Source organism: Venturia canescens, chromosome 8 (genome assembly GCF_019457755.1).
Source record: "Venturia canescens isolate UGA chromosome 8, ASM1945775v1, whole genome shotgun sequence".
Taxonomy (NCBI): domain Eukaryota; kingdom Metazoa; phylum Arthropoda; class Insecta; order Hymenoptera; family Ichneumonidae; genus Venturia; species Venturia canescens.
Window position 1 is genome coordinate 9,037,154 of NC_057428.1, and position 25,913 is coordinate 9,063,066.

General features: G+C 35.6%; 1 protein-coding gene across 6 annotated transcripts in view; it reads left to right on the plus strand.

Moving 5' to 3' along the window:
• The first annotated feature begins 6,802 nt into the window (after positions 1-6,802).
• Positions 6,803-25,913, plus strand: part of LOC122414619 (uncharacterized) — a 332,085-nt gene continuing 312,974 nt past the window's right edge. Inside the window, exons 1-2 of one of the 6 annotated variants that reach the window (XM_043426060.1) lie at positions 6,803-7,023; positions 19,996-20,737. In XM_043426060.1, coding sequence (XP_043281995.1) covers positions 20,500-20,737 — 238 coding nt within the window. In that variant the 5' untranslated portion in view covers positions 6,803-7,023; positions 19,996-20,499. The remainder of the gene's footprint in view (positions 7,024-19,995; positions 20,738-25,913) is intronic. The other 5 variants (XM_043426061.1, XM_043426059.1, XM_043426064.1 and 2 more) reach the window with 5 other exon arrangements.

Genomic DNA, 25,913 nt, shown 5'->3' on the forward strand with positions numbered 1-25,913 from the left:
CTTGGATACTCTGGACTATGTACTATGTTTAAATATATTATTGAATATGAGCTATTCACCCATGAATGATGATAGAGATCTAGAAATATGCTCATGACAGTGGGAGAATTAGAAAAGAACAAGTGAGGGCCGTTCTGCTCGAGACTGGCACGTAACAATACGATGATCAGACGTCTCCATAGTTTCCTAGGTTATTCTTATGGAAAATATTTAAACGCGATGCGCCGTTCGAAATAATTTTTTGATGAGCTCTGCTTTAAGGGATCTTTTTTTTCACCTTAATTCGATTTTCTCAGCTGGATGCAAAAAAAAATATCGTTTTTTCTTTCTATCCAAAAAAAAAAATTCCGAAAACTATCGATTTATTTTTACTTTTTGAAATAGGACCCTCCTTAAAGGTTTTTAAACTTCCAAAACCCGTATTTTTAAAAAAATTATAAGGCTCGACACAGAAGAGATAAAGATCGAAAAATTGCTTTGGATACTTCTTTCATGGGGTACTATTTTATAAAAATAAACAAGGAAAATTAAATACGGTTGGGGTCATGGCCTAGGTTAAATTGCGTGGAACGCCTCATCGTTTATTGATTCATCAGGAATGGAAGAATCTATTCTTATGGAAATTACAGCACCCACGAAATGTTTAAAACATAGATAGGGTGAACACTTAAATTACAAATTACAAACAATAGTGACATCTTTTGGCTTTCCTTCTTTCAATTAAAATAAATTGTTATTTATCGCAGATAATATTATGTTGCCTCCTACATTGAGGCCTGGGTTTTGGATGTTGTTCGATGAAGCACATCGAGGCATAATGGGTTCAAGACCACAACCCGCCCAGAAATTTCTGAGAGTTTGCCCGTTTGTAATATGGTTGTGATCAGGTTATGGACCGAGCAGCCTTGTAATTCGTTGCCTGATGTGGTCATTATGAGGTTTTCCATAATAATTTTGAAGCAGGCAAATCTGAAATGGTTCTGCCCGGGTTTGTCCTGAGTCAGGCCCTATCGACGAGTACTTTAATTCGGCGCTGTTGAAGCTGGACTCAATCGTGCTGTACACATAGACACACTTCATCAAGCTCTACAAGAGTATTGTATAAAAAAGCCCAATTAGAGTTCAGCTCAATAGGTCTTTTGAGGCTTGATTTACACAAATACTAGTGAATAAAAACCTAGCGCTATCCAATTTATATAATTAATTCCTCTGGCAACATATTTACGCATTATCGAAAACCAATTCTTCTTTAATCGCATACACTGTTCATTCATAAAGCCACATATGGTCTACGTTTTTTTCTGAATATTTTCTCACTGAAAGGTAAGATGAAAATCCTGTTGATGGCACATTGCCCAACGAGGGATATTTTATGTTTCATTCTTTAGTTATTTTCATTGTTGCTATAAACAACCATTATAAAATATCACGAAGACATTTTAAAATTATTTTTCATTTATTGATATATTTAAATTCTACTGTTTTAACCAATTTTTTAACCTTTCCACATACATTTTGATTTGTTTACTTTTTCTTTATTTGTTTGTTTTGTGATTTGGTACGGCAGAAAAGGAAATGAATGGATGTGAAACTCTTATCGTTCAATTTTTTTGATTTTCTGCCTGCATATAGTTTGAATGAAATTTCGAAACACTTTGTATGAAAAGGAAAAGTCGTTGAACAGTGAATTTTGGATGTAAGAGGAAATATTCTACCGAAAATCATGACGTTGATAATTTTGTTTTGTTCATATTCTCGAGTATAACGATGATCACGTATTTGTGAAGCCTGAGAGAGACAAGTACAGAGAAAGAGAAAGAGGCATACTCGAGTCGAGACATGAAAGTGCACCGTGAGGTTGGTTGGAAACGGAAGTTGAGAGTGACGTGTCGTCAAAACGTCCCTCAAGGCACTTCACAACTACATATAACCCATTCTCTCAATCTTCTGCTGCTTCTATTCTCCCTTCCCGTTCATCTTTTCCGGACAAGGTTGATGTACGGGAGGAGATCTCCTCCCCAACGTCTCTCGATAATGATTATCGTGTCACAAGACTAAACTATTGAGAGAGTGAGAGCGTCGAAAGGGATTGAGCAGGGGTGAAACGGATTACTTCTCTCGGAGCATGGTCCAGGAGATAATGACGCACTCGGGATTATGCCACGTCCCTTGCTCGATTCCTTTCTATCCACCTCCTCTGCAGAAACGTGTTGGGTTACAACCAGTATAAGCGTAGGCATTTTGTATATAATGGTGTATATCGATAAGCAAAGATCGATGGAGTGACCCATGAGGAAAGAAAATTCCTTAATGTATTATAAGCCATCGTGGGATGTGCTTTTACTAAGAATTACTGAAAATAAATATCAGAAACATCGATAGACGTATCTAAAAAAAAACGAGCAGAGATATCATATTTTGTATCCTCAACGATAAAGTCTGTACCGTGAATATCCCTATAAAAAACAAAATGACAAAGCTTACACTGCCGACCAAAAGTATGGAATCACCAGACAAAAATTCGAACCGCACTAAAAGTTCGATAGCGATTTGAAAAATCAAGATATTCGAATTTAGCAAACGGGGGTCTGAAGAAGACAAATTTTTCTTCAAATTCCATTCCCTAAATATTTTTTGTGAGTTTTTTCGGATTGGGTACGCTATCTTGAAAATGACTGTTTTCCGGTGTTTTTTGTCTGCTTTAAACTGACCGCATGGCTTGTAGAAATTTTTCCCGTGAAATTTTTTTATGACAATCTCAAAGAGAAGATAGAGCTTTAATTTTGTTCTTAAAAAAATTTTGTACAACTATTTTTCGCAGAGTAATCGTATTTTTGCTTGAAAAATATAATTTTTAGAAAATACAGCTAAACTCGAAGATTTCGGAACTTAAATAAAATTTCCTAGAGGGAAAAATGTTGCAGAAGATCGTTCTGAATCGACTGAAGTTTTATCAGTATTTTAGTTCAATATTTTTTTTTCGTCATTCCGTCAGAACTCCGCTAACTACAGTGGCTTAATTCAAAAACCATGGAGTTTGGGTAAAAATATTAAGACAGATGATCTCCTTTTTTTTCAGGTTTTTGATGGATGAACATTTTCTTAGAATTTTTTCCGAAATGTTATATAATCGAAACTCGGAAAATCATCAAAATAATAGGGGAAAAAGTTGTATTTATGAACTCTTAATACACTAAAATTATTTCCAGTTTTATGGACAACCTTTCTCAACTTTAGTTTTCTACCCCAAATTGGCGAGGTAATGAGCACCGTAGTGCCAATCTTTCGCAGGTAAGGCGTTTCTCCTTACAATAATACTTTTTGATGACTTCCAAAAATTACTCTGCGAAAAAATTTCGTATAGAAAACTATTCAAAAACGAAATTAAAGCTATTACTTTTGTTTTTTAGGTTGTCACAAAAACTTACCAGGAAAAATTCCTACAACACGCGCCCAATTTTAAACGGACAAAGAAGACACCGGAAAACAGTCGCTTTCAAGATAGCATACCCAACCCGAAAAAAAAACATAATCAAAATTTACGAAAGGGGATTTTAAGGAAAAATTATCGTCTTTGAAACGCCGTTTGCTAAATTAAGGTTTCTTCATTTTTCGAAACTCTATTAAACTTTTAGTGCGGCTCGAATTTTTGTGATTTCATACTTTTGGTCGGCAGTGTATGTACATTGAGGTTTCACTATTCTTCGCGAAGAACTCGCACAACAAAAGGGCGAAAACGGTATGTGATCCTTGGCAATACATAAAATGATAAATAATTACGCGCCAAGCGATCGCTCAGGGATGCTTTGGGAGGTCTTTCGTAAACGCTTGAATATGCAAATGCATGCTCCTCAGGCTTGTTCGAAGCATGTATTGGATGCTTTGGGCTTTCAACGTAAAATGGCAGCATGGAGATCGTGTCAGGTTTCACAGCGTTAGAGCATCTATAGAGTCTATACGTTGTCAACACATGAGCGTTGAGCACGATAATCCAGTATTGCTAGCGAAACAAACCATGTGTTGGGCAACGGAACCGAAACCTACACACTGCGACAATAGTTCGAGGGAATGATCAAATTACGGTAGATCCGAATCAAACTCTACGGTCAAACCATTGTAAATTGTCGGTACTATGTTAAACAAGAAGATAGTGAGCAAATTCGTTATTTCAATGTATATCGATTACAAAACCATGCACAGATATTCGGTGTGAAAAAATCTATGTACACAATGTTTCGTTCAGGCAACGTTGCGTAGTGTAAAATTAATATAATCTATCCACAAGGGGTCCAAATAATCAACTATTCGAGGGTACAATTTTCGGGAAAACATTTTTTTTGATTGGCTTAACACATACTTCCAACTCTTTAGAATACGAGGCAAAAAGCTTTATATTCGAATAAAAAATTTCTATGAAATTTCGGGGTTCTCCCTGAAGCCATCGGTCTGCTATGATCACACGTTTCAAAACCCAGAACGTATTTTTCTTGTAATACGATTTTTTTTCTAAACTACACGCAGCATAATTCTAAATGTTTTCATTCTTTTTGTTCAGATTTTAGATAATATCTGAAAAATAACATTGTGACGTGGAATCCATACAGAATTTCCAATTAATGACTTCCCTGAATATTATAACTCTATTATCTTCTCTTTCATTAGGAAAAAAATGTCGAAAAGACATATTCTTCTATGCCTTTACAGCAATTAAATAACAGTAATTGATTTATTGGAACTTTATTGCAACGTCATAATTTCCGTAGCCGCGGAAAATTAGAGATCTCATATGTTCCACCTGCCAAATTACTTACAATAATATGTTTTCTATATGGATATATCTCATCGTTTTTATCAGCAACTGAACTTAATCTGATATACAGCATTTCGCAGACGCCATTTTTTTTCAGTAAAAAAAAAAAAAAAATCACTAACGTGATTTTTTTTCACTCATACGCATACATGCAACTATTTAATACGGTACTTCCATTTACACTACGACGTTATAGATTTCGTAGTTCGAGGTTAAGTTTCATATTTACTAAATAGAATTAAAGGGAACAGATTTGAATTGCGCTTAGAACTCGTGGAGGACTGACTGTTTCCGGCTTTTCTACTTGATGAGCTCATAATTATCAAGTAAGAAGCAACCATGCTCTTGTATGAACGTACTTTTCGCGTCTCGCAATAAAATATCATGGGAGACATTCTCGATCCTGGAATCTGTAGTACAAAATAAAATACAAAATTAGCAGCCTTACAGGCATATTATACTCGATGTAGAACACTGAACCGGATACGGTCGCGATAACAGCTCTCCAACTTTATGCAAAAATGACGAGTCAGAGTAAATCGTTCGGAATCATTCCATTTTTGATTTTATTCAAATCTCACAGTAATACAGATAATAGGAAACGAGAGTATTTTTCATAATACTAAAACGATCATATTTCATAATACTAATAAGATCATATTTCATAATACTGTGAAAAATACTCTCGTTTCCTATTATCTGTATTACTGTGAGATTTGAATAAAATCAAAAATGGAATGATTCCGAACGATTTACTCTGACTCGTCATTCTTGCATAAAGTTGCAGAGCTGTTATCGCGACCGTATCCGGTTCAGTGTTCTACATCGAATATAATATGCCTGTAAGGCTGGTAATTTTGTATTTTATTTTGCACTACAGATTCCAGGATCGAGAATGTCTCCCATGATATTTTATTGCGAGACGCGAAAAGTACGTTCATACAAGAGCATGGTTGCTTCTTACTTGATAATTATGAGCTCATCAAGTAGAAAAGTCGGAAGCAGTCAGTCCTCCACGAGTTCTAAGCGCGATTCAAATATGTTCCCTTTAATTCTATTTAGTAAATATGAAACTTAACCCCGAACTACGAAATCTATAACGTCGTAGTGTAAATCGAAGTACCGTATTAAATAGTTGCATGTATGCGTATGAGTGAAAAAAATTACGTTGTTAATTGTTTCGTTATGTATAGAATGGAATAGGACCGAACACGCTTCGATTGCCATCTTTGCTCATTTTGTACTGGATGTCATTTTCAATTTCCAAAATTTGATTCCAAATTTGGATGCATCAATTGAAAAAACTCTTAGATATATACTAAGTTTCGTCGAAATTTATAAAAATTTAGAGGAATTATTCAATAAACGCATGTATGCATTATTACCAGTTTTGGCACTGAAATTTCGAACACACATATAAGCGTCATTAATAGATAGTTAACTGTTTAAGTTATATTGCGCCTAGTGCCAAATTGTTACTGATTATGTAGGAAACATTTCAAAAACGTTCATAGATGAATTTTCCGCGAGTAAATTTTGTAGACTAAAAACTTTCAAATCACAATGAAATTTGATGAATGTTTTTCCAAACGAAAACGGGCGCACAGTAAAGTGGCTGCTATTGAAAAATGCCAATGGATTGTGGATTGGGTGGAATGGCTGCGTATAGTGGGAAAGAGAGAGAGAGAGAGAGAGAGAGAGAGAGAGAGAGAGAGAATACATACCAAAAATAGTCGAGGTTTTTGAATTGCGTCTCCGAGAATGAAGAGACAAATTGATACACAGACAGGTAAGTCATCGTCGTGCGTTTTAGTTTTGTCTCTCTCTCTCTCTCTCTCTTGTGTAGGGGAGGATACGAAATCCATCACCCCCAAGTTGCTCTACGGTCAGGCGCGTTAGTGCAGGAATTACTCGTTCGGGGGAGTATTCAACTCTGAGGTTCGATGGTGGCGCGCCAAGTTACGAAGACCCTTCAGTATGGCTTCGGTTCGCGTGCCGGGTACATCTTTTTCCTGGAGAAGTACAATTTCGCGTTTAATATAAGTTTTGCCAATTGTCATCCGATACGCATATTAAATAGAGAATAAAGCTCAGTATCGATTTGAAATCATTAATAAGTGTTAAGGAGTTCAAAATAATCTTGGTGAAAAAGAAATCCGACAGTGTTCACGACATTACTGATACTTTTTCGAAATATTTTTGTGACCAAGAGGGTAAGCCAGTGAAAGATAAAAGTTCCGAATTGCTGCTTTTCCGATAAGCAGTTTCGATTTTCATCGATAAATTTATATTGGACAAAAGGGTGTAATATAGTGGATAAATTTCTTGGTTTTTAGTGGCCGCGTCGTAACCGTGAATGTTTTTACGCGACTCTTGGATTTACGTTTCTTAATAAGCACATATGTATATACATATACTAGAAAATACGTGAAATTTTATATAGTTTATGCCTCGTTAAATCCTCATGGATGTAAACCACAAGATGCATGTGAAAGTGCGTATTCGTTTATGTTCTGCACTTTGGCACGCTCGCCCACACCGGCCGGCAAAAAGGATAAACGAGTTTATCGCCTTGAAAATTCTCGTACACACTCTCAGCGTTGTGTTTCCGTCATAGCAAACCCCTCTTTGTACCTTTATTATCTAATAAGTCCACGGCACCATATATTAAGAATGCCGGGACACGACTGACCCTGCTGAACTATGAATGTCACACAAAATCTAATGATACCCATGAAAAATATAATCTTTCTCTCAACGACCAAAAGATTTGATTACAAAATGCCTATCGAGATCTCACAAGTTGGTATTGATCCACACTGAGTCGCTGGAGGACAATAATCAGTTATAAATATTCCACCCCAATGAATGTTATGGCAATTATTCTACATGAATGAACGGACATTTTCAAATACAGTTAAACACAAGAATCGAATTTCTTTACACATTAATTGGAAGTCGCAATTCCTTCCTACTCTCCAATCAATTACATTTCAAAAATAATAATAGCCATCCCTCAATAAATGACAGTAAAACTGTTAACTCAGTTGTGTTAAGAAAACATTTTCATGGAAAACCTTGACTCTAAATAACTGTACAGTCATTATTTATGCGATTATCAAATAACGATCAACGCTCTTTCCCATGCGTTTGATGAATTTTCGAACTCCATGTAATCTTTTTCACAGCCATCTTTAAAGATATCTTGTTTTTAGTATTGTCATATCATATTTTCAATATATCATAACATTCGATTGTCACAATGCTATACCAATAATGACATGAACCATAAAAAATATCGTCGCACTATGCAAATGCAATCTATTTCCATAGTTCTACCATACGCATATACATAAAAATGTAAATTGTAACGAATTTCGAGTCTCCTCTCATCGAGAGAGTCATCCGATTATGATTAGTACATGATTTTACTCGATTCATTTTAAAAGCATGTAACGATTTTTTTATTTCTTGAGAGTCAAATATTAATTTGTCAAAAATCTTATAAATATCTTAAAAATATTAATAAGAGTAGACTTTTTGTTTTTAATTTAACATATGTATGGTCGGTTATATTTGTGTGTAATTTAATTGGAGAGAGAGAGAGAGAGAGAGAGAGAGAGAGAGAGAGAAAGAGAGAGAATTCGTGTAAACGTGGAGAATTTTCAACCTGAGATTTTTATTGGTGCTGTGGTCGTGATTCCGAGACGATATCATGTAGGGAAGGTTGGATGCAATCAGATTGTCAACAGTGACCGTTCCTTGACGGATCTTTGTCGTCACGCTGATCCTTCGAGAGGTGCCTCGATGTAATTTTCTTCGTATACGGTGAACGATTCCGAATCGATGTTGTTCGGAAGACATCGACTGAGGGCTCTCTTTTCATCGATGGCCAAATGACAAGTGTACTCTTTCCTCAATTTCTGGTTCCCTTTCTCTCTCTTTCTCACCCTCCGTTTCTCTCTCTTTACCCACTATTACGCCTTTATATCGTTACAAGGATTTTTTTGATTGAACAATACTAAATATAATTAGAATAGCGAATTGATTTTTTTCAATTTTGGGACAGTGAAAGAATTACCGTTGGACTTTACATTCGATTACCAATATTCAAAAAATGATCATAATTATGCGCAAATGTATACATTTGCATACATGTACCGGAAAATAGAGATATACATACAAATTCATCGATCGTTACGATTCTATTTCCATTCAAATATCAGAAAAAATACACATTCGCTCGTGTACGAACACACATTATCATGCATACAATAGAAAAATGAAGGTTTTGTGAATTTATCGCAATTCGACGATCGAAGAATGAGTCTCCGCCACAATGATTTTTCTCGGCAGCACTGCCAGCGTTGCGCTTCTTAAACTCGCAGCATTAGAGTTCTGAATCGTTATCTCTCGGCAAATTTCTTCGTGACGAGGTCCAACCGATTCGGGATGAAATTCTTTTCTAAATCGCCCAAGACATTTGGGAGCGATCTAGAACGATGTTGTAAATTCGTTTCCAAAAACTCTTGTAGGAAGTATGTGCCGATAAATCAGAGAAATGCTTGTCCGCATGAAGATGTACCGATATACATGAATATGAATATATATTTTTCGAAATCTTGACATTTATATAAGTCGACAAAGAATAGACATTTCATGACTCTTTTATTTTAATAAAACATTTTCGTATACCTTAACACAGCCAATAAAGCCGTTCAATTTTAGCGAGGTACAATATTACATATTATAGTGTAACATGACAATTGGTGTGATGTCAACTTGCGATCTCTGTTTTGACTAACTAACTACTCTCACCTCGCGACTCAAGAGAGGCTTCTATCTCTCGAGTCAAATCAAAATTGAAAGGAGAGGAAATGTAGTGCTCATATCCGAAAACATCGGCACACTTATGCATACACACGAGCAGTTCAATGATACGAAAGCATATACATTACAAAACATTACGAATAGGAATGCATCGGCAGCTACATCCCTATGAACTATAAACGTGCTTGCAGTCTGTCAACTTGTTTCCACAGTAGATTATATATAACGAACATATATATATATATATATATATACATCCACCAAAATGCATTAGATATGTTCTGACTAATCTCTAGTGAAGGCAGGATATACCTTAAGCAATATATTTCAACTGCAAATATGTCGCGATTCACTCACTTGAATGGGGATGCTTGGAGGAAATACAATCCAGATGACATGATGTCGTCGATTGTGTCATACCGATTACAGGAATCTTCAAACAGAACGAAATCGAACTGTCCCCGCCCTCCTGGAATGATTGAGAGGAATCCACCAAGAATCTTTTGATCGAACGAAACCGAACGATCACCTCCCTCTTGGCAGACAAGGAGGAATAGGTAATCTAGTCAGAAATATTCAGTCAGAACGAAATCGAACCATCCCCGCCCTCCTGACTAGATCGGTGCCTCACACCTGAACCCAAACGAAATCGAATGGGACCCACCCTGTCAGTATGAGTTAGTGGTGTATAAAGAATGCTTCCTGAGTCTTTTATCTTTAAAATTGCGTAAGCGGGCTCTGATTTTCCAGGTCAGAGTCGGCTGAATTGCATATGCGGATCTGAGTTACTCAGTCTCGAGATCGGCGAGTGTAAACGGGTCTAGCGTGATGAGGGCTAGACTCAACTGGATCTTCCCTCGATTTCGAAGACCACTCTGTGGACTCTTCTGATATATTTACGTTATCAACTGGGTCTTCCCTCGATTTCGAAGACCGCTCTGTGGACTCTTTTCCCCATTCGATTTCGTTTGGGTTCAGGATTGTCAGTGTGAGGCACCGATCTAGTAAGGAGGGCGGGGATGGTTCGATTTCGTTCTGTCTGAATATTTCTGACTAGATTACCTATTCCTTGTATGCCAAGAGGGAGGTGATCGTTCGGTTTCGTTCGATCAAAAGATTCTTGGTGGATTCCTCTCACTCATTCCAAGAGGGTGGGGACAGTTCGATTTCGTTCTGTCTGAAGATTCCTGCGTGGGTTCAAATCACCATAAACAAATTTTGGGTACATGAAATGCTGTAGAACATGTCATATATATAGCGTTCCGTAAAAACAAAAAAATCATTAAAGGTTTAGTATACTCTGCTAGACATTTCGAGTTAGAGTCGATGTGAAACTCTTGGTCCACATACTATAGTCCACTTGAAATGGCATGACGTCCACACTTGGATAAGTATACCGAAACTTAACGCTTTGTTCCCTAATATTTTATTTATTTGTTCGACTACGCTATGCTGTTTTTCACAGAGGAGAGATTCCCAAAAGGATCGCGTGGACAAAGTTCAACTAAGTTCTCTCACGTTCGACAAATTTTTCATATTTTTCGATTTGAAATGGCCAAAGTACAAAGAGATCAATTCTCGAAGATCCGTAAAAGAATCTCAGCCATGATGATGATAGAACTACATCATAATATCGTCGCTTTCTCTGTTCTCCCTCGTGCCTCAATCATTCTACTTCTTCTCTGTGAGAAAACTCAGTGGAGCGCAAACGTGATAATTATTTTCCTATCCTCCGGGCTTCGCAGAATATCTTCACTTGAAAAGTTTTCTGGCGTTGTCCATTGACGATAAAGTCGTTTCACAATGAGAACTTCACCTCCTCCGAATTCTCTTCTGTATTTCAGTCTTTTTTTTATTTTCTGAATCATCTCCTAAGTATTCCACACAATTGATCACATCTACTTAGCTCTGTGAAATGTCATGCTTGTATTGTCCACAGAGCTTGTCCTAAAAACAACGCAGTATATAAAAAAGATATGAGTAGAATGAAATTGATAATTTTTTTTCTCATTGTATACATAAAGTAGATTTTTCGCAGTTATTGAGAAATTAGAAAACGATTAGCGTGAAAGCAACTATGGAACCTAGACTTTAAGCCTCCTATGTGCATACATGCATGTGTTTATATGTCCAAAAATTTTATCATAATGTGAATAGTGCTCGCTTCGTGTTCTTAATGATACTTATTTACCGTGATAAATTTCGAAGTTTTACTCATGTAGAACATTTCTTCAATTTTATTTGTATTATTCTTTGTTTGTATTACGTTGTAAAAAAATACATTATATATTAGCAACGTTTGTGCTTAGTTGAATTCGACATGGAATGTGTTATACATATTATAAATCCATAGTATATATCAACCCTGCAGTAGTCAGCGGTGTACGACCCATGACCGCTCGTAATTCGTGCGACACTCATGGAAGTGGCGTATCCGTTCCGGGGAAGTGATAAGCGCGGAGACCGGAGGCAGAATGAGCGCGAGTGAAATATATACGAGATGGAGGACGGTTAGTCCAGGTGATGGGGAAACTACCCTTTAAGTTAAAGCATAGTATACATGTAACGTACTGAAAGAAATGAGGCTTTGAGTGAAAAAATGCTCTTGATCAATTGAACAGTTACAGCATGAATCGAAATGATTGTCACTTAAAATCTGAAATATTTCGAAATATTAGAAATGTATGGACAGTTTGTTGTAGTCGTTGCCAAGCAGAAAGTACACTTCGAAATGATAGAAGCCATTTTCAATAGTAATTCAGTTTGAACGGCGAGCTTTGTCTCCTCAAATTCTGTTCGTTTTGAAAAAAAATGGTTTACAATGCTAATCCTCTTATTCCTCATTAATATCGTATAATTGGTATATTCCAGTAAACTTGTATCGTAAAAAGAATGATTAAACTTTCCTTAAAGAGGTTTGTTGCTTTTTGAATTCGGTCAAAGTCACGGTGAAATAAAGAATAAAAGCGTCGCAATGTTCGAGACGCCATCCAAGTATATACATAGATAAATATATAACGATATACAAGAGTTTTAATTCAAGAAGCGTATAAATAGCGAGGAAGCGACGACAGGCGAAACGAAGGTAGAGAACATTGCGAAGGGAGGTCTGTAGCATTATATTAGTTTGAACGAACCACGGTGGAGTTTTCTCCCCCATTTTCAACGGTTCCCATCGAGCACTAGTAAGCTACACACACACACACACATATTGCAGTGAGAATAGTAGCAGGAAACGATGAAAAACAAAAAGAGTACTTCACGATCGATACTTACAGGTTTCCCCGTCTGATGGTGAAGAGAAGTGTGTGTGTGTGCGTGTGTGTGTGGGTGTGAACCATTAATGGATTTCCATATATGGAGGATGAGCTCAACCATTTTTACAGAATATTCTGCACAAAAAAGGCGGGGTGAAGGAAGAAAATAATAATATCGTCGTGTTAAAAAATTTATTCCTGCTCCTGATGAGATAACTGTGGCCAGATGACAACGTTCGTTTTCAAACAGGAACAAAATCTATATAAATGAGTATTTTTTACCAAAAGTTTATGCCTAGGAAAAAAAAGGTTAGGACAAGTACATTGATGGTCCCCTGTTTGCTGATAATTCCATCCATAAAAAAACTGTAAAAAAAATTATAAAAAGCATTATTTTATAAAAAAAAAATACAGAACAATTCGAAAAAAATTTCACAAATCTTGAAAAAACATTATATTTAAAAATAACTAATCTGTATCTATTTTTTAAAGTGTCAAAACAATCAAATAACAAGTAAAAAATAAAAAAACCGAAAAATCACGCTTGAAATAATTTTGGAATCCGATGCCTCATTCTTTTTATTTGATTCGAACAGCTAAATCAATTGAAAAAAAATCCATCTAATATACGTGCAGCATTAAAATTTATTATATCAATTCGAGGCCAAGTATTTTCTAATAAATTGAAAAAAGTTACCACTTGAATTACGTGCATCACTAAAATTTATGGTATCAATCGGTGGACAAGTATTTTATTAGTAACTCCAGATTTTGACATTATTAAATTGTTCTAAAAAGCTTTTAAATCCAAAAAAATCACATGAAAGTTAGTCATTTGTTACTCTATGATGGCAGAGACTTATAAGAAAATCGATTCGACAAAATTCGACGTTGATTGGATCGATACAAATTATTTTTAAATATGTGTTAAAAGTACTTGTCCGCCCCTTCACTATTCATTCAATAATATTTTTTGCCAAATTTATAACCCTAACTTTCTATAATAACCTTATTCTTATGATATAATTGGCCTATTGGGAAAAAAAGAACAAGACGAAACTGTAAATAACGGTGAATCGGTCTGACTAACGAGGGACCTAACCACTGAACAAACCTCACAGAGTTTTTGCCTACGGAGCTTTACAAAGAACCCGTATATACGACGAAAAACCTGTTACGATGGTTGAAAACCGACACGTGTAGATTTCCCTAATAGAGGAATACTATCTGTCGGTTCGGTCCCTCTCTCTCTTTCTCTTTTCCTCGTTTACGATTTCATATTCTTCAACCCCTATCTGTGCGAATTCTCGTCCCAATTTGATAAAATTTTACAACCCCACGTATTCGTTCGAAATAATAGAAGAACCAATGAATTTCCACTCAAATCCTTTTAATCTCTTCTTCAATAAAATACAATCGAACATTTGTCCTGAATTTATTATTCAACATCCAATTATTCTATTAGGATCTCAATGTCCTGGATTATATTATTGAAGTGAAATATTCTATTCTAGATTTTCAAAAAACCTAAATATTTATTAGTTTCTGAAATATTTTTTTTTACAGGAAAAAATTTAGAGTCTTTTTTATAACTCAGATTAAGCTATGAGTTCTCGAAAAAATCAACTTTCGAAAACATATTACCACATTTTGAGGCAATTCCAAAAAACATTCTAATCAACTCACGTCTCCTGACTGTGCATTTTATCTCATAAACCGAAAGTTATTCTTAAACCTAAGGTTTCCAGATCGCTAGTTAATGACAAATTTAAAACAATCAGTACAAAATTAAATATGAAACTGAAGATAACTAGACTAGCTTTCAGAGCTGGTAGAAAAGAGCGGGGATCCCAACGGACTGAAGAAATCGATTCACGCAAGTTGAAATATATAGAGAGAACACAAGAAATAATTTATTTTGTGAATAGTAAATAATCAACCATGAGTAAATTTATCGCTACCATAGACAGCGATACGTTTGAACTTCAATATCCGAAATGCAAAATACGCGAATATTCAATATGACAATTTTTCAGATGAACTCAACTTCATATTTGTTTTTTCATCATTCGTTCTACAATTTCACGATTGTATACATTGCAATATTTCATGCTCACAAACAGCGGTAATACTTGGGCGTGGCCCCACATAGATCAAGACAGATGAATTTTCGGCACAAAAATAGTATGAGTTAAACGAATTAGGACCTAACTCAATGTAGGATTCTTTTAGACTTTAAACTTTTAGACTCTCCCTTTACCAGCCCACATCAACTTAGAGCGAAAACGTTTCGAGAACGATTTCTTTTATATTAGTTCTATTTCTGAAATATAGCTACATGTTCATATTAAAGATGAACTGGATGCTGTGAGAGATTGCGCCAATATTCTTGCACATTCTCCCCATGAATTCTCCAATTTGTCTGAATATTTATTGTTCAGTTTACAATGGTCAAAAAACGATCCAATTTTGGTTGCATCTGTTTATCGAAGTTCTAAAGGTAGTACGTTGCATGACTTCTCTAAATGCACTGAATTGGTTTCCTCGTCCTATATGCGAATTATCATTATGAGTGATCTGAATTGTAATATGTTATTAAAAAATTATGAATCTAATTATCTTATAAACTTTATTTATTCGCATGATTTTTATCTAGTTGAGACAGGACCCGTGGGATGCGATTCTTCACCAGATGTCTTTATCGTGAATAGTCAAGAGTACGATATCGAGTTTGAAGAATCTGCTCAGCCGTCCATCAATGATCATGATCTATTTGAGCTATCTGTACAGGTTGAGGCTTCTATAGCTTTGTAAAATGATTCGTTCATAGATGCTCTCTTTCGAATTTTTACTCTCAGCGATTTACTGAATTGGTACAGCTTACTTTATCGTAGGCTTATGAGTTTAATGTTGATTGCGTCACTTTGGCGTCAGTGGTTGATAGTGGAGTCGATATTGTTCTCATGGGATTACGGCCGAGTTCGACATTCAAATAATATACAGAAGTCTACTATACAAAAGAGTCAAAAGATCTAATAATCTGCTGGGATTTGCAGAATATAGTCTTGTCCGTGATCAACTAATATATAACATTAGAAAAGCTAGGCACGATTACAATTTCGTTATATTAGGAGCCTCATCTGATTCGGTTTCTTCATGACACGAGCTAGCGAGGTTAAGCCTAACTAAAACGAGATGAAATTTGTTTGTAAACTTTTTTGATAAAGATCGTCTTAATAAGTTTTATTCCTCAATGTCGAAGTCTGATGTTGTTCGACATAATAAAACAACTGAATGTGCTTTTTTCAATCTCCCTGACTGCAGGTTCTGATGTATATTGTTTTTTTCTGTGATCAACGTTATAGTTGAATATCTGGTGTATTTGTTCAATGTCCGATTGAACTTGGGTGCGTGGAAACGTGCTTTTACCAAACCCTATTAAAAAACGTGTGACCTCTCTTCACCGTCAGACACCTGTCCTATAACTTATTCACCTGGTTTCTCGGACATGTTAGAGGGGATCATCAAAAAGAAAATTTTTGGGTTTCTGGGGTTTCATCATTTACTAGATAAATTCCAATCAGCTTATCCTAGAAGTACGAGTACCCAGAATGCATTGATTCACTTATGACATGACATCAAGTATGCAATTGATCAAGAGTTGCTGATTGTTGTACACGGAGAAAAAATTTCACTAAAAACTACTATGGTGCCATAGAAGTAGGGTTCTATATCGGTAATATTTATTAATTCTTACGAACATACATAGTAATTTTTTGTGAAGCGACTCGATGAACATTGATGAGTGCTGTCAAAATAAATACATTGGTACACATGTATACCGGTATATTATCGGACAATCGCGAATGAAATTCTGTTATTTACCATAGTAAATTTCTAAACACTTTAGCGTATGATCGATGCTTGTGTTCGAACTGCTCAAATTTTACTATGTTCAACTATAAATTTCAATTGTGAAAACAGTATTAAGTATAGCAAAATGGCATAATAATTCTACTTGACAGTTCATTATAGAGTCAACATAATTTTTACAACGTTTCCTTGGTGAACTATGTTAGGAAAAAATAGCACAGTTTAAACCTTTGTCACAGCAAAATACGCAATTTAAAAATTTTTGGAAACTTGGAAATTACAATATTTTTGGTAAAAACCTTCAAAATGGGCGATATAGAGTCTCAATACCATGGCAGCATAGTAATTCTTACTATTTTTTTTCTCTCCGTATAGTGTTGTTCGATTTTTCCAAGGCGTTTGCCTCTGTTTCCAGGTGTCATGATATTCCATTGGAATGAATTGAAACGTTTCGTTATTCGGGAGGTGGTCAGTTTCCCAAATATCAAAACTTAGGATTTTTTAGATCCCCTTCTCTCACATTGGAGAGGTGTCTTCCGATTTCCCTATCTTGCAATTCGAGGAGCTTGGCTCGAACTCGACCTTCAAGAACGGATACTTTCTCATATTGCCGTTAATGGATTATCGTTGTTTAGTTCGTTAGAATCTAACGTGTGAAAACGACATGGAAATGCAGAGGGTGGGCATTCGTTTTATCTTCGATATAAGAAGGAGTGTGCATATAATACTATACTGTCTCGAATCCGGTTGGGTAAGCTTTGGTGATCGTCGCCTGTACTTCCAGAGAAATGCTATATAGCGTGTTTTTCATGGAGAAACGCCGCCATATATCAATGAATTTTTCATTCCGATTGGTAGTACTAACAGGCGGTTTTTGAGGTCTCGTAGAGAAAATTTCTTGATCCCTCCCCATCGTACTCAAATTTTTCGCTATTCATTTCGTATCAGGTTGTTCTATAATTTTATTAGTGGTAATGAATATATGAATATATGGGTCATTCCATATCAATTCAACGATTCAATGCGACGTTGACCCTCTTCGATTTTTTAATATGTTTTTATACATATGAAAAGAAGTCTTTAGATAAATTTTTAGCTCTTTATCTCCACCCATTCCGGAGTTATCGATTTTTGCTTAGAAAATGTATATCTTCGACTATAATTATGATAATGTCACTTGATACTAGTCATTTTTCTTCATTTTTAACGCTTTTCCTAAATAAAAATTAAAAAACTGAAAAAACAATTTTTTTAATGCTTTTTGGACTTTTTTAGTCAAAAAATTAGTTTCTCGTTCAATGGGACACATTCGATTTTTTTCAGAAAATTTCACAAAATTCTACGTTAAAAAAAAAATTTCAGCCCTATTGCAAGACGGGCTCCAAATAATTTCTAGTAAAAAAGTTGAAAAACAAATTTTTTCCTGTAATTTTGATTTGTTTTTCTTCTAAGATCACGTAACTTCTTCAATCAGTCTCAAAATACATAACTTTTCTCTTATATTTTACATCTTATTTGATTCACTATCATTACAGGCTTTTTCTTTTGTTTCCTATTTTTTTTTTTTTTAATACTATGCGTTTTTATTTCCATTGATCTAGAAAGTCTTTTTCTTGCTCCCCTAGCCGAAAGTACGCACTTCCCGGCCGCATTTCAGGCCGGGAAGAGCATTTTTCATGGCCGGCTGACTCGGCTAACTTCAGTGCGCTCTGACGATATTTTTGCGGCCGGTGATCCTTTAACATTTCAATATATGAATGTGAAGCCTGTATTCGTTGCCATGATTTTGTTTATTCGTTGCCAAGCATCATTATTATTTGCTTCAAGCGGGCGCGTATAGCGTAGCTTTTATCATTCATGTTATGCGCTATACTGCCATGAACCCGGACGAATAACATACATTTGTTCGTTCAGATGCGAAAACAGAAAACCGGACTAATAAAATGAATATGGTCGTCCGGAATAATGTTGTATTTCCAGATTCCAGGTTCATAGGAAAGCACATATTCATATAAATTGTCAAGTATAGCGGGAAATATTCATATATAAAAATTGTTAACTATCATGGGACTTTGAATCAGAGATATATCAACGAATTATTCATTTGTACTAATAATATTGTTGTATCATTGTGTGATATTTTGTGTGTTTTTTACTTTTTGTTTATGTTTTTAATGCCCGCCCCGACCAGCAAAACCTCGGCTTCGCCTCGGTCCTGCAAAAGTCGGGCGGGCCCCCCCCCCCCCCCCCCCCCGCAATTGCTAGTAATTATTGAACGTACTTTCGGCTACGGGATCAAGAAAAATAGTATATAACCCACGGCCCAAATGTTAGATGCCCTGGCATGTGCGACATGAAATCCAACTTTCGGGCCTAGGGTCGTAATATATTATTTATTAAAAGGTGACTGAAGACTTGCTCTAGCAGCCATCCTTTTCACGATACTACTTACACCATCACAAGGCCCCTCACCGAATAGTCTGGTTTCGTATTTTTAAAACCTCTCCCAGACTTATTGTTGCTTTAGTCATTGAACTGCCTAAAAAAATATCTGCATCATGGAGCCTTTACAATTACACTGCTATAATTTTACTTTATATCTCAATGATGTCTTACAATTTTTGAAATTTAAAGTATACGAGGTAAATTTTTTTAGAAAGTTTTCGTAATAGATTTCAATTCTCACCGATGATTTATCATGGACTGGTACTCTGAAATTCAAAGATTTAAAACTAATTTGAAGATCGCGACAGGAAATAACATTGAAGTACAATCTAAATATGTCCGGTGAAATGCTATCAATAAATCAATCTTATTTATTTGGTGCCCGAATCTTTTAAAAACTTAAACTCATGTGCGATCCAGTATATGATACAGACGTACTGACAAAACTGCAGACTTGTAGATATATATGTGTGTATATAGGTTACGTAATATCAGTAGCACTTGGCATCGAACAGCATGCTGCGACCTAAAATCGTCCCAATACCGTTTTTCACACGTCCGATATTGCCTGCTCACACGAAAGTGTGAAAATATATTGAAGAAGGGGAGTGTCTATGTATCGAGTAAGCGTTGATGGAGAATTTTTATTCGTTTTACCCAGCAGTTCCCTCGCAAAAATTCGTTTTGCTTTTTTCTACTGTCACCCGTAAAATCTGAAATCACGAATTCTTTCCATTCCTGATAGCATGTAACACCTACAAGCAGCTACACTTGTTACAGCAGTTTTTTTCATTACACTCTAGATTTATGTATGACATGAAAGTTACAAAGAAGCAATATTGAAAAAAAAAAATAATGAGCGAATATTCTATTACTGAAATTGTGTGTTGTGTCGAAGAATAGCACAGACAGTATACCATGTTACGGACATATCTTGGTAACCATCTGTTTCAACAAAACTGATACGAGAGAAAAAAAAACAAAATTAATATAGCAATTTTATACATCAGTGATTTCCCAAATTTCGATGATTATTATAACTTGAATTTGTTTTCTACGTTACAAGTGATACAAATAAATGAATAGAGGAAAGTAAAAGTGGATCGATAACAGAAAAAAACAGCTGAAATGATGTTCGACCTCAGCCTAAGACTCTCTGATCAAAGATTTGACAAAAAAAAAAGCTAAATTTTCATTGAAAATACAAATAACGGAGTGACGAAAACAAAGTGGGTCGCACAAATCAACGTGGCGACAGTGAGTTTACAGTACGAAAGAAATATAATGTGCTGCACTGGAGGTACTAGCGGTTCGAAGATGACTCGATGCGGGATTGTTTGCGGCCTTGCAGCGCTGGCTGCCCTTTTGATTGCTCTTCTCGGTCCTGCTTGGCTTCACACTGAGGAAAAATTAGCCATTCCACATCTAGAGAGACAACTCCCTGCCGTTGTTAGCGTCAGATTTAAGCTTGGACTGTTCAAAGTTTGCTCACAAATCATCAAGCCAGCAAACCTTACTATCCGTGAGTATATGGAATTTAAATATTGAATTAAATTTGTCTTAGATAAAATGAGTTAATAGTTTAATTTACCATGACTATTTACAATTCAAATAATCTTTAGGCTCACTACAAATAACAGAGTATTATAGCTGAAATGACGTAAAATGTAAAACCTAATATAGTGCCGACGAAATAGTCGGGAAGAAATTTTCACCTCAACGGTACGTAAAATTGTTATCGGCACTTGATCGGCTGGGAAAGATAAATTTATATTTGTAATTTCTTATTGGTACATGAATATGGACTGATGAATTCAAAATTTTTCACATTCCTCATTTACGAGGTTAGAGATTTTTGAATGAATTTTCTTTGTCTAATTAGCATGTCGAAATCCAAGGATGAGTTACGGGACGAAAATTATCCCAATTTTTTTTCTCTAAGCTGTCCTAGACCCAGGAAGAATTCTTCCCACAAAAACTTGGTCAAAAACACGTCAACTTTGGTTTTTATCCATAAAAATCATGTAAAAAACCATTTACTTTTGATGTTCACTTGAAAAATAGAACAAGAATTAACTTTTTTTGGTATTGCACGAAGCTCGATAACTTTGAGAAACTAAGCGTCGTCGCCGTATCCCCGGACGGAATCGTCAAAGCTAAAAGAAAAAATTCCTTCACTTAAGAAAATAGTAATAAACTTTAAAAAGTCTGAAATAAAATAAATATCGGAATTTTCGTCGGGAGATGTCTCTAATCAAATCATTATACAAGGAGTAAAGACATCTCCCGACGAAAATCTAATCAAATCATTATATAAGAAGTAAAGACATCTCGCCCGACAAAAATCCCGATATCTATTTTATTTCAGACATTTTAAAGTTTATTATTATTTTCTTACATGAAAGAGTTTTTTAGTGGGGAGTTTTTATGTATTTTCAAAGACTGTGTCTACCCGTCCGGATATGGAATACATAATGGTACAATGTATCCGGACGAATAATCGTACGGTATTCATCCGGATATCTCGATTATGTTCGTTTTCGTACATATCCGAATGAATAATTATACGTAAATCGTCTGTTGAATGATACATAATGGTATTGTGTCTTTGTGGGCGGAATCGTTGGGCGAGTTCGAAACGTATTTTCTTTGGAGTAAACTTTGTGTCTCTTGAACGTGGGACGAAATAATTGTGTTAAAAAATTATAGCGAAATAATCGAAAATTTGATGAATTGATGATTCATTTAAGATTTTAATAGTTCTTCTCGGGGGCTCCGCCCCCCGAATCCCCCGATAAGGGCTCTGCCCCCAGACCCCCTCGTCGGGCTACGCTCCCCGCGACCCCCGTCGCCCGCGTCCGAATCGCTTATGGGTGTTTCGCATAAAACGTAGTATGGGGGTGGACGTGGCTCAAGGCAGATTTCGGTAAAACGTCCTCGCGCTGAATCGTTCCCACGACAATGAATCATCGCGCCAAAACGTACTGCTTCCAATGAAATTGTTTGTACGTATTCGGGTGAATTACTTGTGATTATTCGTCCGGGTATTACACACTGGTATTATAGTGTATCCGAACAAATAACCGTCGCGTATTCGTCCAGATATTTGTCGAAAATGAGGTCATATTTTTTTCAACTCACTTTCCTTGAGCGGAGCAGTATAAAATTTATGTCTGGACGAATAATCATACATTATGCATCTGGATATCTTGACTATGATCGTTTTCGTACATATCCGGACGAATATCGTACGATTATTCATCCGGACACATTTTGTACCCCTATGTATTTGATATCCAGATGAATAATCTGACAGTATTCGCCCGAAATAAACCATCATACAAAGATAAACATATTCAGCCGTACTTGTACTTATTCATCCAAGTACAAACGTATAATCCGTTGATTCGTGTAATTTGAATCTGAAAGAAGTTACAGGGATAGATAGAAATTTATACCACAAAATGTTAAGGTTTTCTTTTACGTTATTAAACAAACTTTTAGGAACTTATTTGAATTTAAATATTATTGAAATATCAATACAATCGTTTTTACTGTTTACAAGCGTTTGCAACGATGACATTTCCAAAATTTAACTTTTGGCGCTGTCTTTAAACGGAGATATGAGAAGTGGAACCACAATAAACAAAAGTCGCAAAAGATACAACTTTTTGTACTTGGAGTAGCAGTGACATCGTCGTTGACAGTTTCGTGCAGTATCGAATTGCAGCTGCCACACAAAAAATCATCGTTACATTTTTTCGTTTCCAAAATATCATGTAAGATCCTGTAAGTATCAGGCGTTAAATATTTTTTGATCAAACAAATATCCATAACGTTTTCAATGATGGCATTGCACACATTTTCCGTCACGGTTCTAACACTCTCCACTTCGATTCGAACGCCATGATGTACTGCCGAAAACGCGCTTTCCTCACCTACCATTTCAATTTTCACTATAATGTTGATTTTGCGATTGTACTCGGGGTTTCGGAACACTAGTGGAAACCGTTGATGACGAAGGAAATTGCTCGCTCGATACCTCGGAAACGAAAAATCTTTGGGTTTGGCAGTAAAACTGCTTTGTCCAACGTTTGCTACAAATGGATCTGTCAAAAAGATCACGGTCGAATCTATCTTTGACAATAAATATGTGGCTAAAACAATAAGTAAACCGAAAGTTATATTAAATTCAATAAAGTCCACAATGAACCGGATATATTGATATAAAATCATAAGTAAGCACCGACACGGTAACATCATCGAAGAAAACGAAAGGCAGTCACAAGATTTGGGCGACGTTTGAAACGTCGACCCGCCTTCCTGGAATTCAGGAACGTCTCCATCCTCTCGTACTACTCTTAATTTTTCCCTTCTGAAGCTACCGAGTTCTTTTCTCACGAAATCAAATTCAAATCTCGTCAAATAATTTGAGTACAAAACTTCGGCATCGTCTGTACCGTAAGGAAGAGCCAACGATTTCTGATAGGTGTAGGCAGTTTTGTAATCGCGCTCGGAATAAAGACAAGTGTCACCAATACGAAAAAATTTTCCACGAAATCTTCCAACGAGCTGTACAACTTGACAAGACTTTTTATCTTAGCTCTGTTATTCATTGTGTTCATAAAATTATATTGCATAAACTCCTTAGACAACGTCCACTCGTTACGAATCTGATGCCAGTTTTTTACGAAGTAATAAAAAATGACAGGTGTCAATTCCTTGTATTTTTCATAATGCCCCATGTATTCAACTTCAGTTGATAAATACAGCATTTTTTGGAAAATTTGCTTCGCATTATTCATTCCTCCGGTGTGATGTTCATCTTTCCGCAACTGATCTCACGATTGAAGGTTCTGAGCGAATGAAATATACAAATAAGAACTTTCGCTGACTCGAACTCTTCCTTAATTACTTCTCTTTCAAGTAAGTCTTTGTCCGCCATAATGCTTCGAATGAACTTTTTGAATGTCTTGTTTTTGAATTTAATGAACAAGACGGATGAACTTTTTTGAATGTCCGGAGAAGCCAGCGCATACTTTCTTCATTTTCATGCATCAAAATACACACAGCGACGATCTCAGTATTCCCCTTGAAATCTTGTATTATCATAATATAGATAGGTGCTCAGATATTGAGAAGCTTGAAGGTGCCGTCGATACCCACGAATTCTAAACTTTGACTGCACTTTTTTCATCTGAGATCATAGTTCATGTTTGCGGCAGAAACTGAAACAATGGCTAAAAATAATGGCAAATAAAAAAAAAACAGTTAAGGTTATTCTATTCAAAATTCTCAATATTTTTTTTGAAATATCATGACTTTCAGCAACACTTCTAATACCTTTGTACACAGATGATTATGATGATGATTATTAATTTATGTTACTTCCAAATTTTTCCCATCCGTGATGACAATCAAAGTGAATGATGTTGAACATTCTTTTTGAAATATCCTAAATAAATATTGAATTTTAATTCAAAATCTATATTACCAAATAATTTCGATATAAACGAGTAATCGAACTTACTGAGCTGACTGACTACGTGTTGACAACGATTTAAATTGTTTCCTTCCATGTATGCAGCAGTATTTCAATCAGTAATACTTTAATTCATTGTTGACAGGTCTTGAAATACCTTTTTTTTATGCATTTGCAATTGTAACGCAATCACGTTTATAATGTATGGAATACACTTTCTTCTGATAATCAGAAATCGAAGCTTCGAGTTGCTTGAATGAGCTATAGGCAGCTCCTTTTTCGAGTGGAATGATCAATTCCAATTGCAGACCTCCAGGATCTACAGTGCCCTGTACAGATTGTTTTCGGTTTTTCAATGGCATTTCAAAATCACTGTCGGACCCAGGATCATCCTCACATTCCGAGGAGTCTGAATTAACGTCTGGATGAGGACACAAAAGTAATGCACTGTATATTATGAAATGCATATTCATTTTTCATATATCATTGAAATGATTGCTATGGTTTTAACAACATTAAAAATATGAATTTTAAGAAAAACTTATTAGTATTCAAAAAAATGAGCCGTTAATACAAAATTATCCTCAATTTTAGCAAACAACATCGAAGAACTGTATTCTGTTTCTAGCATCAGTTATCGCCCTTCACTCCTCAGTTTCTCGAAATAATAAACAGTTTGTGCTCTAATGTATACAGCAAAGCAAGGTACAATGAATTTTCAAGGAAAGAAGTGCAAAACAATAAAGGATAACACACGTGATAATCATATGAAAATGAAAAATGCGACTATGATAGAGGAGCCTATATCCAGCAAAAACAGTAAAAAAAATATCTCTTCTTTATTTTTAGAACCAGTTTTCAAAATGACAGAATATTAGCAGATGTACAACTCAGTTTTGAGAGCAAGGCTGTCGAATGACTACGTCCAGGAGATATTTCTAAATTTTGTTGAAAAATATATCTAACAATTTTGTTATATATTGGCAAAGTGGTCTTCGATATTAAACGTTTTTAAAGTGAACACGTGGGAATACATGGACGATAATAAAACAAAAGTTATAATCCTTACCCATGGCTGATTGAAAAAGGATCTGTTTTTGCAAAGTGTTCTTAATTTTCAAGTACGTTCCAAATCAATCGAATCAGCGAGAATTTTTAGAAAAAAAAACACGTTTCGAACGTTAATCAGTTTCAAAGAAAACGGAACTTTGAACCA